The 16,780-nt window shown below is 45.9% G+C and overlaps 1 protein-coding gene across 1 annotated transcript; it reads left to right on the top strand.

Moving 5' to 3' along the window:
- Window positions 1-773: 773 nt before the first annotated feature.
- On the top strand, window positions 774-7,203 carry LOC106749025. Its single transcript, XM_014628052.1, has 2 exons — window positions 774-1,407; window positions 6,419-7,203. The coding sequence occupies exons 1-2, from the start codon at window positions 1,116-1,118 to the stop codon at window positions 6,604-6,606; spliced, it is 480 nt and encodes a 159-aa protein (XP_014483538.1). The 5' UTR covers window positions 774-1,115; the 3' UTR covers window positions 6,607-7,203.
- The last annotated feature ends 9,577 nt before the right edge of the window (window positions 7,204-16,780 follow it).

A 16,780-nucleotide genomic window follows, 5' to 3' on the forward strand; every position in this document is an offset into this window, starting at 1 on the left:
CCGCGAAAATGCCAGAGGCAGTGCCGTGCCCACGACAGTCGAACGAATTGTTCGGTAATCTCATTAGCAGCCGCACGCTTACGCGAACCGAAAATCCCGCTCTTCGCCAAATCTATTGTATCTCCATAATTTCAAAGTGATTAACTTCTTCCCCTACTCCAAATCTTCCGATGGAAATGCCAACTGAGTCGCGTTTATCAAACGGACAGAAAGGAAAATCACAAATTATGATGCAATAACGGAGAAAAAAGTGGGAAAGAGAGAGAGGAGGGGACGCACTTTTCCCGCGATCGATCGCACGGCTCGATCGAGAAAGCAACTCGAAGGCAGAAAGCTCGTCTCGAAAGGCGATCGTGATCGCTCCTACGGGGCGCTACTTATAAGAAAAGGAAGAGGGAGAAGAAAAGGTAAGCTCGCCGTGTTCTCTTCCCTTCCACGCGGCCGCCGCGAGAGATCGCTTAGCATAATCCGTTGGACGGTTTTCGAGGCGAACGAGGCCGCGACGGCGGTGGGGGGACACGTGGAGCGCGCACGCGCGCGTCCGAAGGAACGCACGACGGTCGGCGGGCCGCGTGCGACGAGGACGAGGCGAGGAAAAACTCGCGCCATTTTTGCCGCGCAGCCCGCTCTGCGCACCAATCAGATTTGAATCGCCGCGGCTGGTGGTAGGGACCACCGGACCTCGTGGCTCCGCTCAAACGGACAACGTGAAGCGAGCTAGTTTCGCCGTGCGGAACGAACGATCCCACCAGAACGAGTTCGGCCGTGAAACGGTGAGGAGGACTGCGGCGCACGAGGATTTCGAGGGACGGTATCGCGCGACGGATCACTCGCGCGGGAGGAAACATCACAGAGAAGTCGGAGGGATCGAGCGGACTCGCGTCACCGACGGATCCACCGGTCTCGCGGCACCCGTCGGCAAGGAGAAACGGCGAAAATCGGACGTCCACGCCGCTCGTCGTCGCACCTACTCGGCCGAGCGCGGGATTTGCGCGGGAAAGCCGGCGGAAAGTAATCGAGATCGATAAGAGAGGAGGATCGCCCGGAGGATCGGCCGCTCTCGACTCGACACACGCACGCACACACCCGTCGGTAAACGCAAAGAGGGTCCCGAGATGCTGGTAGCCTCGATCTGTTGCGAACTCTACGTCACGGTGTTGCCCAACAAGAGCATGGCCTCGCGAGTACCACGCTGCCTCTTCGGCCGGCCGAGCTCCCGCGAGACCATCGAGCTGCTCCAGGAGGCGCTGGACGAGCAGAGAAGCAAGTTCGCCGCGAGATGGGGAGTGGACCCCTGCGCCGAAGACAAGGAGAACAATTATCAGAGACGGACCAACGAGAGGAGCGAGCCGGCGTGCAACAAAAAACGGAATAATAATCCGTATTCAAGGCAGACCAGCATTCATGGTGAGCAACATTTCTCTCTCTCTCTCCCTCGCGAAATATCATCAGCGATATCGGCGCGCGAACTCAATCGTTACGGACGAATATGCATGAGATTAGGAGCGATGAGTCATGCGCGACGCGCCTTCGGAAATTTTCTCCCGCGCGCCGGAAAGCCGAAAAAAAAAATCGCCGCGAGCCCGCCCGGCAACGGGGAAATGGAAAGGGATATTCCGGCTTCTTCCGGCCGGTTCTTCCTCGGCGTTGACGCTCGCAGCCGAGGTCTAAAAATATCTCTTACGCATAACTCAATATGGCATACCACGGCGTGATGTTCACAGGAGGCGGGAAACGAATTATGCAACACCGATCGCGCGCGCGCGCGCGCGGTGTCACACCGGTCGCGCTTTTCTCCTCCGTCGCGGGTTACTCGGCGATTGCGAGGTATCGCTCGAGTGATCGACGGCCGGTTGTAGCTAGTGCCCGATTTCGCCGAGGCCGATCGAACGTCAAGCCGAGTTGAAGCCTTTGTCCGGAGAGAGCTCCGAGCTGAGGTATGATCGTCCGAGGCTCGATGTTGGGAATCATTGCGAGCGATGCGCGAACATTCGCTCCGTTCGCTGGGAAGCGGAGCGGCCTCGATATCGCGAAGTGGGCTTCGCCGCTCTCTCGTGGCGTCGCGCGCTTTTTGGCGGGAAAGCCGGGCTCCAAGTGGAGAGGGAAGTTGGGCGCGCGGCCTGGTCGCGTGGCTCCGACCTGTTTTCTTATTCTAAGTCCGTCCCCTCCCTCTGCCTTCCTCTCTGCTCCCTCCGGCCACCGGTCGTTCCTTGCCTGAGTGTTCTCGGCTACTTGTCTTACGCGCTCCTTCGGGCGACCCGTCCCGCTGGGCTATCGTTCTTACGCGAGGAAGCACGCGTCCCGCCGTTCGTCGGAGCCTTCAACTTGGCAGGCAAACTTGGGCCGAACCGCGAGGATCCGTCGTGCCTTTTTCCACAAAAGGACACGCTCGCTGGCTGATTACGATTATGGTTTCGAAATGGCGGTTTTCCTCCGTGCAATTTGATTTTCCCTCCGCAGTCAACACTGTCGACGACTGTTATCGAGCTAGACGGACAACCGTTTACATTTTTCCAATTCTTCAACTTCGACGTCACGTCTCTGTGGTCGGGTCCCTCGAGGCAAATGATCTTTTTCGCTGAACTCGTTGCAGCTAGTTCGGTAAAAGGAATAGGTCAAATTGGCTCAATCGAAATTTCAGCAATATGTTAAGTTTTTAATTCTGTAATATAACAGGGATTAAAGTAGCAAGATTAATTTTAATTATTAATTTATTCTGATAATGTAATTTTACTCCTATTTTGACCTTAACGATGTCTGAAATTTTCGTTTTCGCTGTTTTAGTGTCAAAATAGGTTGTTCAAGGCAGCGTTAAAATTAAATCTATAGAATTAAAGGTTAAGAGCAGGCTTATATCAGTCCATGGACCATCTAAATAAACGCGAACTATCTTTGAGGGCGTCAAAGTAGCATCCAAATTTCGACTCGAAAAGGGTCTTACTAAAAACATGATCAAATGTAAAAGAATATATATATATTTCATAAGAAAAACTATAATATTCTCTGCTTGTATATTTACCACAATTTTGATTTGGCTTTCAACAGTTGCATCATGTTTGGGAAAGTATCGACTGTCTCGTGTACAACGACCGAATATGTACACGGTAGAAAGTGCTCGCGTTATCACGAAAGAGCAGATTGATAAGCGGGGAACGCATGGAGTGTATGATCGTGGGAAAGTCTGCTTGCTGGGTATGCAACGACGCGGTAGCGTCGAAGGCCGCGATCGAAAGTGAATCACTCTCGTCGTGAGTCATACATCCGAGGCGAGCGACGCGAAGTACCTGAAGGGCCCCGTCGTGAGTCATCGTGGGGCCCTAGATTCCAAGGAGTAAAGACGAACTCGCGATCGCATTCCTTGGATTCTTCGGCTCTTACATAGTGGTGTGTCTGTCCGCTCGACCATCGCATGAAGCGTAGTGCACAATGGACATTACATTTCTTCGGCCAAGGTGCAGTATTTTGCATGTTCTTTGCATGCGAGCGACTTGAGTGATGTTTCTAGTTCGAAAGTAGAGTCAGAAACTCGCCGGTTTAAATATATACGGCTTAGAAATACCGAGCGGTTATTTCTGACAGTTTCTTTCTTTTTTTCAGATTAATATTTTATTCCTTGTGTAAAAGAATCTGAAATTTTAGCGGCCAAAGGTTGACGCATGTTTGTTTTTTCTTTTTTCTTTTCTCGATACGTTTCGAAACGCATCCGACATTCAGCAAGGAAATCCGTGTTCCAGCAATCTCTCAAAGACAAATTCTTCCGTTGAACGTCGGCTGCATTTTGAGGTGCGTCGACCTTTGTGTCTGTGATTTTTCACATGCACACCAGGTTGGATTTGAACCAGTCTGATTAGTCAAATTTAGACAGATTTACTTTAACCTAACTTTGACTGCTTCTTTTGGAGCTTCTTTGTTCAATTGGAACGGTCCCTCGCTCGAGACACTCGAGGGCGGTAATCATACTCTGGCGGGGTAGAAAACCTGGCTTTCCCAACCTTTCCGAGCAACTTGGTTTCTCCCAACCTTGTCGTGCTTATAATCCGTCCTGATAATTTCCTACGACGGTGACTCCCTTGAGCAGGGACGGCGACGTCACGGGACCCTCGAAAAATTCAACGGAGCGGCACGACGCGGCGGCGCAACCATCCTCCTTTTCCACCGACACCTGTTAGCCCTTTCTACGGGCCCATGACGACTAGTGTCTCTCTTCCCACGATTAAATCAGACCCGCGAACACGCGATACCGGGACCTTTCGAAGGTCACGCACCACCTGCTGGGATAAGCTGCGCTCTCGGTGCGCGAGTAGTAACGCAGAGGAGGTCGGCTCGGAGCGACGACGTCGGCAGGCTGGCGAAATTCGTCTCGGTTGCTGATCCGGTAAAATATCAGGGACCGTAACATTGGTGCTTTCGTTGTCGTGTTGTCGTAATTTGTCTCTTATCTTGCCATTGAAAAGTTCGTTGAAGCGACCTGAAAAATGAGCGTCAAGTTTCCGCGTCAAGATCGATAAATTCCCCAAGCGAGAGATAACTAAGGGCATTTTCCATCTCCCCGTAGCATCTCGCAGCGATCGAGCCGGGAGCGGAAAAGCGATTCCTCGTACGGCCGCTGTTGTACGAGCGGGCCGAGAGACACGCACAGATCGTATCGGGAAAACGAGAAGCGATCGGGGTGCGTGTCATGGTGGTGGTAGAAAGGGCCTGGACGTTCTCTCGATCGAACGACGAGAACACGACAAAAGCGACCCTCGATCGCGCGACTTAAAGCGTATTCGCGTGGCTCTTCCGAAAAATCGGGGGCCGCCTCGAATGTAGTAGTAGTGGTCTCTCCGATTCTTACCTCCTAGGATGAAAAAAGCGCCGTGGTCGCGATAATGCCGCGGATACGCGAACAAAGAGGAATATTCCCAGGGACGCCCGAGAGACATATGGACAGGTAGGCGTTTGGGAAGCCGAGCCGGGAACGCATCTAGGATCTCCGCTTCGCGGCACGTTGATGCGCGGAGGCAGATGTCGGCGAGCGAAATCGCGACTCGTGCTCCGGAAAAAAGGTACGAGAGAGAGAGAGAGAGAAGGAGAGAAAGAAAAAAATAGAGAACATCGGTCGAGGAAGAGTTTGGTTTCGCGCGCCATATGGCGAGAACCGATACTAAGAAGTGAGAAACGCAGAGAGAAAGGGATCGTGTCCTCGACATATGGCTGTTTCGTGAATTTTGTTTCCTCCTTTTCCATCTTTTTTTGTTATCAGCCGAAACAGCCGATACGCGAGTGCCATTTCGCGGCACTTCGATCGTCTCTTTCTCTCTTCAAGCCGATGAAGAAAGCTGTGTTTACAAGGATAATTCCGGATGCGGTCGGCCGATAGTTCCGGGGCGCTCTGTGAGACTATAAAAGCTACGTCGTAAACGGAAGGGAAGGAAAATCCGTTTGAGAAAAACGCCAAGCGATGTTGACGTAGAGCCGAGGGGTATTAAAACTTTGTCTCGCGCGCACATCTTTCCGCGTTTCGTCGTATCGAGGCACGTCGTAGACACGAGAGGAGATTTCGCCAAACCGGTACGGCCTAACGTTAGATCGCACCTGTCAGTCGGCGAAGAAAGAAAAAAGGGAGAAAAAGACGGAATATAAAGGGAAACGAGGGTAGGGCGCTCAGGTGGCTACCTGATCGAAAGTAGGGTGCCCCTAAGACGATGTTGCGTCCGTGTGTAGTCTTTGTTGTGGAAATTTCACGCTGCTCCCGCACGGATGCTTCCATACAGGTTACGCAGCATCGCAACGAGATGACCTCGGCGACTCGCGTGAAATCTTCATGGGTCCGTCGCAAAACCACGAGAAACGCTTTACGGCTTGTTTTTACGCGATTCCAATTCGCAAGTGCTCACTGAGCTCCAATAAAGCCTTAAAGTTTATTAACTCACTCGCCCTTCGCGGGACAAAGGAATTAGCTTCAGTAGTAGCTAAATTAGTCGTAATATATGGATATCTGAAACTTTAGCAGCGTAAGTAATTTTAATTGCCGTGTCAGGATGTAACGTAAGTTGATCCTAATGATAGATTAGTCAAATAATCAACAGGCGTGCACACGCATATCCAAACACAATGTGCAAGCGAATGGAAAGACCAGCGAGTTTTGATAAATAGTAATGTAAATAATCCTAAGACTTGATTGAAATTATTCGTATCATTTGGAACGCGAACAAATGGCCTTATAATATCGCGTTATTATATTGAGAAATAAAATATTATTTCGCCGATTTTTATACCAAATATGCCTAACAAACGAGTCTCGGCGTATTATTTCAACCGTCGTCCGCATTGTCCGATCAATCGAACATTCGGAATACCAAATAGAATACTTTCGCAAACTTTTGACTGTTAAGTAACACATTATTCATGTTCCTGTTGTTTTTTCCTGTTGCAGATTACTGGCGAGCTCGAAAAATATGCGATGTGAATAAAAAGCCTCTGTCATCCTCGGTGGATGTGTCGAAGCAACAAAACATGGATTCGTCGAAAGCGGCGAAGACGACTGCCGCGATTTCATCGGCAGCGAAGACGATGTCGCCGAAGAAGATGATGTCGCCGAAGAAGACGATGGCGTCGAAATGAAACGTGCATCCTTAACGAACGCTTTACGTACATCAGACTTTATCTATGCTATCGGAATTTACATATTTATTCCTTCGCCACATTTCCGTGCATCATTATCATCGAATTTGCTGGGGGCGAGTCCCCCTCTCTTACAATTAATCGCGATCGCGGTGTATTAATTAAATTTTGTAAATAATTCGAATCAAGTTTAGACTTATGGAGGTTTGGATGGACGACTCACTGTCGTATTATAATTCCCGGCCGAAATGGCCGCTTTTTACGATCGATGATTCATCGTCTCGGCTTGGAACGCGTCCGAGTCGGAGAGTCTCGCTCCCCCTCTCGAGCGCTCGCGGCTTACCGCGTCGTATCGGCAGTTTCGCGCTGACAGATTTCGCGTCGCCTATTAGAGATTCCTTATCGGCAGGATAGTCCATCGGGAGCCTGAAGCGGTCGCTTCTTCGATGAAGCGACGATGCAGCACCTCCAAAGACTTAACCGATCACAAAACGCCAACTCGCAGCTCCGCACTCTCGTCACGCGAGAGACAGGAGAAATTCCTATGTTGGTTTAGGATTAGGAAACTCTTCTAGTCATCTAGTAATTTAAAGGAATATTAATAAACTATCGTGCTTTCATTCGTACGTGCGTTGCTCTTTATTTCTCATCCCTATCGCCCCACATCGGCCGGCGAAGTAACCGTAAAGAATTAGATTTTTTGTAATAAGAATTGCGACAAACCGCCGCCATTTATAGACTCGGTAATAACGTCATTTTCCTTGTCAACGAATTTTATTCTGACGTTTATTTAATTACACGGACCGACATTTTTTTATATTAGGAGTACAAATTAGTTCGGTCCGTTTTCAAAACATGGCTCTGGCTGTTACGAATGTTTCATAGTGACAGTTGATTTCGGTGGTTTCAGAGAGGTTAGACATCTGTCAATAATATTCAGTTTATATCGCTTTGAGTTTCATACAAAACCCCTGTTTTTTACTATGTTGAATATGTCAAATTTTGTGTTAACTAAGTAACGTTTGCGGGAGGTTTTAGTTTTCTGCTTTAATTGGAAGAAAAGTGTAGCTGAAGCGCATCGAATGCTTGTAGAAGTTTATGATGACAATGCTCCAACTGATAAATCATGTAGGGAATGGTTTCGACGTTTCAAGAATGGTGATTTCAGCGTTGAAGACAAGCCTCGCTCTGGACAGCCAAAAAGATTCGAAGATAAAGAATTGGAGGCATTATTCGATGAAGATTCGAGTCAAACGCAAGGGGAGCTTGCAGAATCATTGGAAGTTAGCACTTGAGCCGTGCATTATGAGAAAAACGGCCGGAATACGAACAAAGACATGACAAAGTTATTCTTCTGGATGATAACGCTCGGCCTCATGTCGCAAAAGTCGTAAAAAATTATTTGGAAACGCTCAAGTGGGATATTTTACCGCACCCGCCGTATTCGCCGGACATTGCTGCTTCTGATTATTGGTTGTTCCGACGGATGCAGCACGATTTGGCAGGTCACCGGTTCATTTCTTTCGCAGAAATCGAAAATTGGCTCCTAACTTGGATCGCCTCAAAAGACGAGACATTTTTTCGAGATGGAATTCGAAAATTGCCTGAGAGGTGGGAAAAAAGTAGTAGCCAGCGATGGACAATATTTTGATTAATCTGTTCATTCATTTTGTTCTGAAATAAATGCATTTTCGACCACGAAAAACGGACTGAACTAATTTGTACTCTCAATATAAAAATAATAATTAACAATATAACGCGCGTCTGTATTGGTTTATTTTTCTAACATTAAATTGAATCCATTGCGCTTTCCTTCAATATAACACCGATAGCTGTTAAACCAACCTACACAGCAGAAATACCCCAAATATATCATGGGGATGTCCTAAAGATATCGCAACGTCTGTAGAACATTTCCGTTATATTTATTTATAATATTTTGGATATTTCTGCTGCGTGGGAAATGTATTGAAAAAAAATTAGCAAAGTGACAAGGATGTTTATGATCAACAATATAGTAATCCCTTACAGTTACGCTGATCCGCCATGAAACAGCTCAACCAAACAGAAATCGTCACTTCTATGTCGCAACTCTTATTATAGGAACATTATAAAGAACCGTTTACCTAGATAAACTTTGCACAGTTGCACAATGCGTATGCACGAAGAAATCAAGACCAATCGCGTGTCTAAGATAAAACACGTCCTTTAGAACTGGAAGTGGACTTGCGGCAAAATTCAGTGAACACTATCAAATTAATTAAATGACCGGATTGATTGAGAAAGTAGCCGCTTCGCATGGTATTATATATCACCACAAAAAATCATCGCGTTTGGCTTCTCTCACGCATTGGGTCGAGCCATTTAAATTAATGATACGTTGTGCGAGCGTTATGAAGCGACAGGCGAATCGACGTTATCTGGCGGTTCATCGACACGTGGAAACACTCGAGTCGGAATCATCGAAAATTAGGCAGCTGAGCAGCACGAATCGCATTTTGTAACGGACGTTCTGTAACATCCACCTGGACGCGTGCCATGGTGATCGCGATACGCGCATGGGGGTAAACTATGGGCCGACACGGCAACGTTCGTTGCTGTACACGCCTATTGCGTGCGGTTCTACGCATGTGGCATCGAAATCTGTGCCTAATGTGTCCTCATTATATCGCAACAATGTTCTATTTCTTAGACGTGTGCGAAGACACTATTTCGAGGGATGTAGATCTGATCTTCTAAGATCAGAAACGACTCGAATTGAGTTAAACGAACTGAACCGAAAAGTTTTATATGGCGTATTAAACGGCTTGATTCTTTCAATAAAATTTTACTCGTGCTATACTTGTGTTACACAATTAGATCAACGTTTTGATTATTGAAAAGAAAGCGCTTATATCGTACGTATGAATATTTCTCACAGTAACTGTCACTTTTACTCTGCCTTTTTATCTGAAGTCTAATTTGAGGGGAAATTGTTTTCAATTTTCGTCCGAAGATCTCTCCAAACTTCAACGACGTTGAATTTCCGAACATTTTCTTTTATCGTTGACTAAATTTTGCGATTTAAATTCCCGCGTCAGACTTGATTTTTGCTCAATTCGACTCGACTGCGGTTCGCCCGACAAAAATGCACGTAACCCTGAGGACTCGGTTCTTCTTAGCCGATTTTTTCGACGTAGGTGGGCAGTTCGCTCGTGCTTTATACGTGGGTAGGTATGATCATGAATACGGGGGTGGCGCGGCGAGGTCCCTGTACGGTTAATTATAATGCACAGTACATCGTGGGGTCTTCCAAACCATGAGGGAACTCCGTGAACGAAGGGAAGCAGCTGGTTCGTGGTTTTAATGGCTGTCATCCTAGTTGGTCGTTTCGATAATGGTAACTAATGCGGAGCCCTCCGAGAGCGCGCCGAACCGTATATCGTTAAATCGAATATCGACGAAACGCCGCTTCGTAAATGGACTCTCGACCGTTACACGTTGCAACGGACGGTTCGATTAATATCTACCGGGTGATTAGTGCGAAATCACTGAACTCGACAAGTTTGGGCTTACGTACGCACGTAGGGGAAAGTGTCGAGTTGGACGTGTACAAAGAAAGAGTTCTGTTGTAAAACAAATTATAAATATCACATATGATTCAATGCACAGGATGTTTCGGTCACGCTTTTAGATTTAGAATTTTGTAAGAAATTTCTAATTGAACGGCCATTACGTTGCTCTTCGAGTGCAAAGAGTTGAAGCTCAACTCGAGTAAATTCCAGTCGACTCCCGTATGCGGAATTATTTTAAAAAATAGTACGTAGTTTGCAGATGCATTCTGCACCGTAGAATCAAGCGAGAAATTATAAGAGCGGGAGAAAAAGAGAAAGAGTGAAATTTGTAAGCATGCTCACTGTGAAACGAAGCTGAAGCAAGCTGCATTATCGTAGATCGTCCAAAGCTGGCTTTCAAGCCTTTCACATTTTGAAATTCGATGCTTCCGTCGGTTCGATCGACAGGAGGTCACCTCCAGGTGCGCTATCGAATGTACGTTCACCGGGCATCTATCATCGATACGCGCGCAACGCTCCCCACTTATAATTGATCGAATTAACAGTGGGGCAAATTTACATGGGAATACAATATCGGGACGCCACCTGAGCGCGACAAATTACCGGTGCAATCGATTTCGACAAATCGCACCGCGATCGAGCGATCCGTCAAATATCCTCCTTTAATGCACGGAACCCTATCGATCATAGTTTTTTTTTTTTCTTGATTTATACTCGTATCACAGTCAGCCTGTTAATCAAACGAATATTTCGTCACATCCATCACTGACGAGGCGAGCGAACAATTTCAATTTAGACGCATTTTGCGTGCACACACACACACACGCACACGGTGAAGTTTCCTTTGTCCATAATATCCTTTTATTCCTCTTTTAAAGACTTTGATGACGCACGTGAGCCGAGAATATAAGGTAAAAGATAAAATCTCCGTTAAAGACTCGGAGGGATCATGCCCGTCTCATCCGTCTCGAGTGTCATCTATTACGGTAATTGTGTACAAAGTTCGTATTGAATCGTTCGCGTATTGTGCAGGCAGTGGCAGAAAAATCGTGATTACATTCGTTATTACACCGAGGAAAAAAGCTTCTGGTGCCTGTAACTGTAATCGCTCGAGCGGAAGAATTATCGTCAGAAGAGTCATTTTTCTGGTGAACGTTGCTACTGTTAGTGTCAGTAATAACCTTAAATGCATACTGCTACTATTATTTTTAGATTGAAACCAGAAGAAGAGATAATTGAGGTGGAAAACGACTAAAATCTTAGTGGGAGTTTATCTCAGTATATATTCTTGTTTCTGAATGATATTCAGAAGCCGTCCGACATTCGATATATACCGAGAGAAGTTATAGTTATTTTCAGCTATACCTTTCGTTCTCATGGTGTTAACCACCAAAAACAACACAGCAATGTGCATATAAGGTTATTATCACTAACACTGTGCATGGAAAAAAATGAGTGTCAATTCAAGACTCATATTCTCATATATATATAAGCAAGAAAGTAAGAAACTGAATCTTCCGCGAATTACTGAGCAAGCAAATTCTCTCCCATCATCCGACGGGAGACGAAACTCATCGAGGCAAAATGTCACATCTCTCCGATTATCGGACTGTATCTGTGACAAGTGAACCGGCAACGGGCCGTTCTCTCCCGCCAAAAACCTCAACCGTCACCGGCGCGCCGGGCGACGAACGAGGCGTCGCGGGAAGAATCGTTGGCAAGAAAGCGCGTGTCGGCAGCGGCGATAAATTACGATCTTTCCGGTGGATCGGGGTGGTCCGAAAATGCGTGCAACAACGTCCGATCGGGGGATCGCGAAATGATGTCCACAATGGCGAAAACGAACTCGCCCGGTAGCATTTCACTCGTCAACGGTAGCACGCGCCCGTCCCCCTCGCCCCGCGCCGTTGACGTTTGCAACGTATATTAACTAATGCCCCGTAGTAAACACGCGCCCGAGGAAGATCCGGCCAGCCGCTCTAATTAAAGGACATTCATATCGGGAGGCCCGCTTTTTGTCCGACCCCTTTCACTTTTGGCTTTCGCGAGAACTGGTTCGAGTGTCCGCTCAGGCCGGCGTCCGCCGATCACACATTCGCCCGTTTCTCTTTGCATATCATTTGGCTCTTCGCACTTTCCAATTCCACTAAGTTATTCGCCAGCTCCGAGGGGATAATGAATTTCGAGTCTCGCTACCGTTCGAATGTATATTTCGTTCTCCGGGTGCTTTGGATAGAACGAGCGTACGCACAGAACGAATGAGGTAAAATATTGCCTGTCGTCGAATGTTGGATCTTCAACTGAGATTCGTCTACGTTGACCCCACTTCCCACGTTCCAATTAAACTTGTAATTTTCAGGAGAATCGAACGAAGCCTTTTACCTCAAAATAGATATTTTATGTATTTACCAAAATTCAAATCTTTTTCGAGGGTGAAAGATTATCGGTTTTATTTACGAATATAATATTAATCTTACTCGTCAAATATTGAAGAGGAAATGTGTACGTTCGATTAAAAGCCGGTGGTATAAATAAAAATGTATACGTTTAGTGTGATAAATAAAGTAAAAGTGCGCGTAAAGTTGGTCGTAATAGCCAAATTCCGTTCGTTAATAACCACTCGTCGATCGAGGCGACAATTATCACGCGTTTTTCACACGGAGATTGCGTCGGCGATATTGCACCGCCGTGCGATATCGGGCTTGCGATTTCAATCGACATCTTCATCCGCCGCCATGCATCGCTCATCGTTAAGCTAACAATAATCCCATTGACAGTTAAATGCGAGTGCGGAGATATCTTAAATCTGTCATTAGCACTTGTGCGCCATTCGAGCTTCGGCTTAATGAGGTGAGCACGTGAACCGAGTGATTCGATTATTTGAAGAAGAAACCGTTCTTTCATGCCGCGCACGCATGCCATGATCAGCCGGTGATTCACGATATTATTTTTTATATTTAATCATTTTTCCACGATTGGTTAAACCAATGTTTGAACGTACGTCGCGTACTCATTGCTCTCCCGTCTGATATCTGCACACATTTTGGAAATCTCAAGAGCGAGCGAACGAAATAGAGAGAGAGAGAGAGAGAGAGAGAGAGAGAGAGAAATAGAACAAGGGGAAAGGAATCTTTTCAACTTTCGAGTAAGACACTTTCGGATACACAAAGAACATAATGCATTACAAGTGACCCGCTAATACATAGAATGAATGTAATATACAGTATTTAAATATAATATAATAATTTAAGTATAAGAAAGTATATAATATAATAATAAAAGAATTATGATACTGCAAAACAAAATGAGGACTCCAAAGACAACGAACCGCAGGATGATGGAGAATGAGAAAACAATTATCAACGATACTTCGCAAAAGAATGTGAGTAAATAATATAGAGAAACAAATAGCATGATAATGCACGAATGTACGATAATAATGATATGAATAGTGAGTGAATATCGCTTGAGAGAGAGAGAGAGAGAGAGAGAGAGAAAGAGAGAGAAAGAGAATCAGACAGAGAGAAAGGAAGAGAAGCAGGTCCCCACTCGATGCGTTTTTCTGGCTCCCGATGAAATTTCAGTAGCTTTCCCCTCGGCTCCGTCCAAGTTCGATCGATCCATCGTCGTCGATGGATTATGGTTTACACCGTACGAAGTGAGTGCGTTTGCTGCGTGCGGTTCCCCCGTCCGTCCGTCTGGGGATCTCTCACGGAGGGGCCTTTCCTCCGATTCTCTTGGTCGGTGGACCAAGACACCGCAAAAACTGACCGTGTCGAGCCGACCAGGTTACGAATCCCAGAGAGCCAACGCTCTCTCTCTCCTTCTCTTTTCCTCTCCCTCTCTCTCTCTCTCTGACGGCTCCTTGTGAGAATCGTCGCAAATTCGATCGCGACCACGCCGCCGCAGAAACTGTTGCCGACGAGACTGTTCTCAGACACTCTTTTTAGCGAGCAGATCCGCGCGAGTTATCGTCCATCTGCTGCCATAACCGATGTCCCTGAACTACTATTAACCATTGGATCCTCTCCCCTTTCAATCTTGACATATTGTATTCTTAACCCTACGAGCTCGGTAATGCGCGTCTTACGATACTCGCTCCTCTTTTCTCGCTTCTACCTCTCCTCTTGTTCTTCCTCTTCGCTCTTCGGGTCGATCATCACGCGGAAGAAAAGATTGATGTTGAATTAACGTGACAATGAACTGACCGGATGTGTTTTGGTTGAAGGAGACATTTCTCGTTCTTATGATTAACGAAAATATGATGTGACGAAACATTTCAGTGGACCGTTTTTAACGCAAAATTTTTCACCGTGTATAATAACACATTACTAAAAAAATTCTCCTGACTATAATCCTTTCGCTTTTGCGATTACCGTTACAAATGCCTAAATTTGTTTTCTCATTGCATCACAATTCTTAATTTCCCGTTAAGATTATTTTCTCTCTTTTTTTTCTTTCTCCTAGTATCTCTTCTATCTTGATTCTCGTACCTATTCTCTTGTTTCCGAAGAAATTGCGCGTTTTAAGACCCATCTGATGCAAATCTCAAGCGATGGGCGTTAATTGTGGCGATTAGCGGTAATAAGGTGTTGCCAGGCTTGATTTTAAGAAACGCGTCGCAAAGAATGCAAGAAAAATAATTAGTAAACGACGAGCGGGGACTTGTGAGGAAGGAAGATCGCAGGCAGGATGCCTCGCCTAGATCCTGTCTGGAGGCCAAAGAGAAGTCCTGCGAAGCGTGAAATCACTTCCAGCCTGAATATAAAGAGCGAAAAAGCGAGTGTCCGTTTGTGTTTCGGCCGTTCCGTACCACCGCCTCCGCAACTGCACTGGAAATGATCGCGCGCCTGCTAACCTTCTTCCCTTCGTGCGCCGAGAGCATTGATTACTTTTCCACGGCACTCGAAGAAATCGCTCTTAGCGGCGGTTAAGATGAGCTCAAAGATGCGGTCACGATGAACACGCATCGTTATTTAAGTGACCTCGCGAGAAATCCCGTGTTTTTCTCTCTTAATTTTTCTCCCCACACACTGATTCGCTCACTTGCGCGTTATGATCGTAGATTAGAACGCATGCTGACAAAAAGTCCGCAACAAAGAACCAAGTTTTCAGGGTCACGTGAATTTCGTTACGCGAACTGCAATCGAGTTAAAAGTAAAATTAAAAAAAAAGAAGAATAGTGTCAAATCCGACGAATGTACACGGAAACAAATTTGTGATACAGATAATCCACCGAAATTTTTGTGTTACCTTTAACGAGGTAAATATGTTAAAAAATAACATGTTAACAAGGTGAATACGTTAATTTAACATATAAGAATATCGAGATTTCGCTGAGAGAATTAGGACAATTAGTTCGCCGCGTGCAGTCCGTGCAGCACCGTGTGAAATTGAGTTCGCTTAACTTGATTCGAGTGGTTCAGATGGATCCTTCTTTATAGTGTAGTCGTTCACGTCCGACGAATGGACAAACAAGCTTCTATCGTAAATAACACTTCGTTACCTGAGAAAAGCGTAGTCGAGTCGAGAGTCGTAAATTTCGTTTTTTTTTTTTACTTTAACGATGAGACTTAAGGACCGGACGAAAAGCGAGCTCTTACACTGAGAGTTCGCGCGAGGTATTTAAAAAGTGGCGGAGAGGTGGCCGAATCGCGCGAGAAGCGAGGAAATAAGGCACGCTTAAATTCCGAGATTGCTTCCCGTAGCGAGTCGTTGATCGCCCGATGAAAATGCACGGCCGACGTCGGTTCTCGTTTTGGGTACATTTTCGATTACTTGCCGAAAGTGCGCTACATCGAGATAACGGTCGGCAGCGAACAGGCGAATTGCAAAAGGTGGAGGAGGTGGTGGAGGAAGAGGAGGAGCAGGAGGAGGACGCGTTTTAAAATTATCACGGAGGCGAAGGAAGTGCCGACGCTCGGGCAAAAAAGAAACGGTCGGAAATTTGTTGCCAAGCGGGTTAACGTACTTTTATGACTCGCAGCGCGCTGTATATGTCGCATCCGGTGTACCGGTGGCTCGAAGAAAGAAAAAAAAATGCTACGAAAGCACGCTCTTTGTAACACGTAGTAGGCGGTAACAACTTGGAAACTATGTTGCCACGGATCGTCTAGGCTCTAATTCGAGTAATCCCAAGTCAACATTTTTCTGCCATTTTGACACTCTTAAGAATGGCTTGCGCATATTTAAAGATGGTCTATAGACTAATAAAAACTTACTTTGACGATACCTCGTTAACTCCTCTCTTGATTTATTAATTCTATAGAATTAATTTTTATAATTAAATTTTATGCTTCAAGCCATAAATATTTATGACATTTTTATTAATAATAGGAGGAACGCAAAAGAAATTGAGGTAGAATCGACAAAAAGTGCCGGCAAAAAGTGAATATTTCGCCAGATATTCCATATTTTATTTCGACGAATATCATTGTGTAAAAACTAAATATTTCGCGAATCATTCACTTTTTGCCGGCTTTGTTTTGATACTTTTATGTGTGGACTGACGAAGAAGAACAAATGAGAAGAGATAATAACAAGAATAAACAACTGAATGTGTGCTCGAATGTCCGGGTGCGCAGGTACCACCGCACAATAAAGGTAATTTAAGAGATACT

This window comes from Dinoponera quadriceps, unplaced genomic scaffold (genome assembly GCF_001313825.1).
Source record: "Dinoponera quadriceps isolate SergipeBrazil2010 unplaced genomic scaffold, ASM131382v1 scaffold3061, whole genome shotgun sequence".
NCBI lineage: Eukaryota > Metazoa > Arthropoda > Insecta > Hymenoptera > Formicidae > Dinoponera > Dinoponera quadriceps.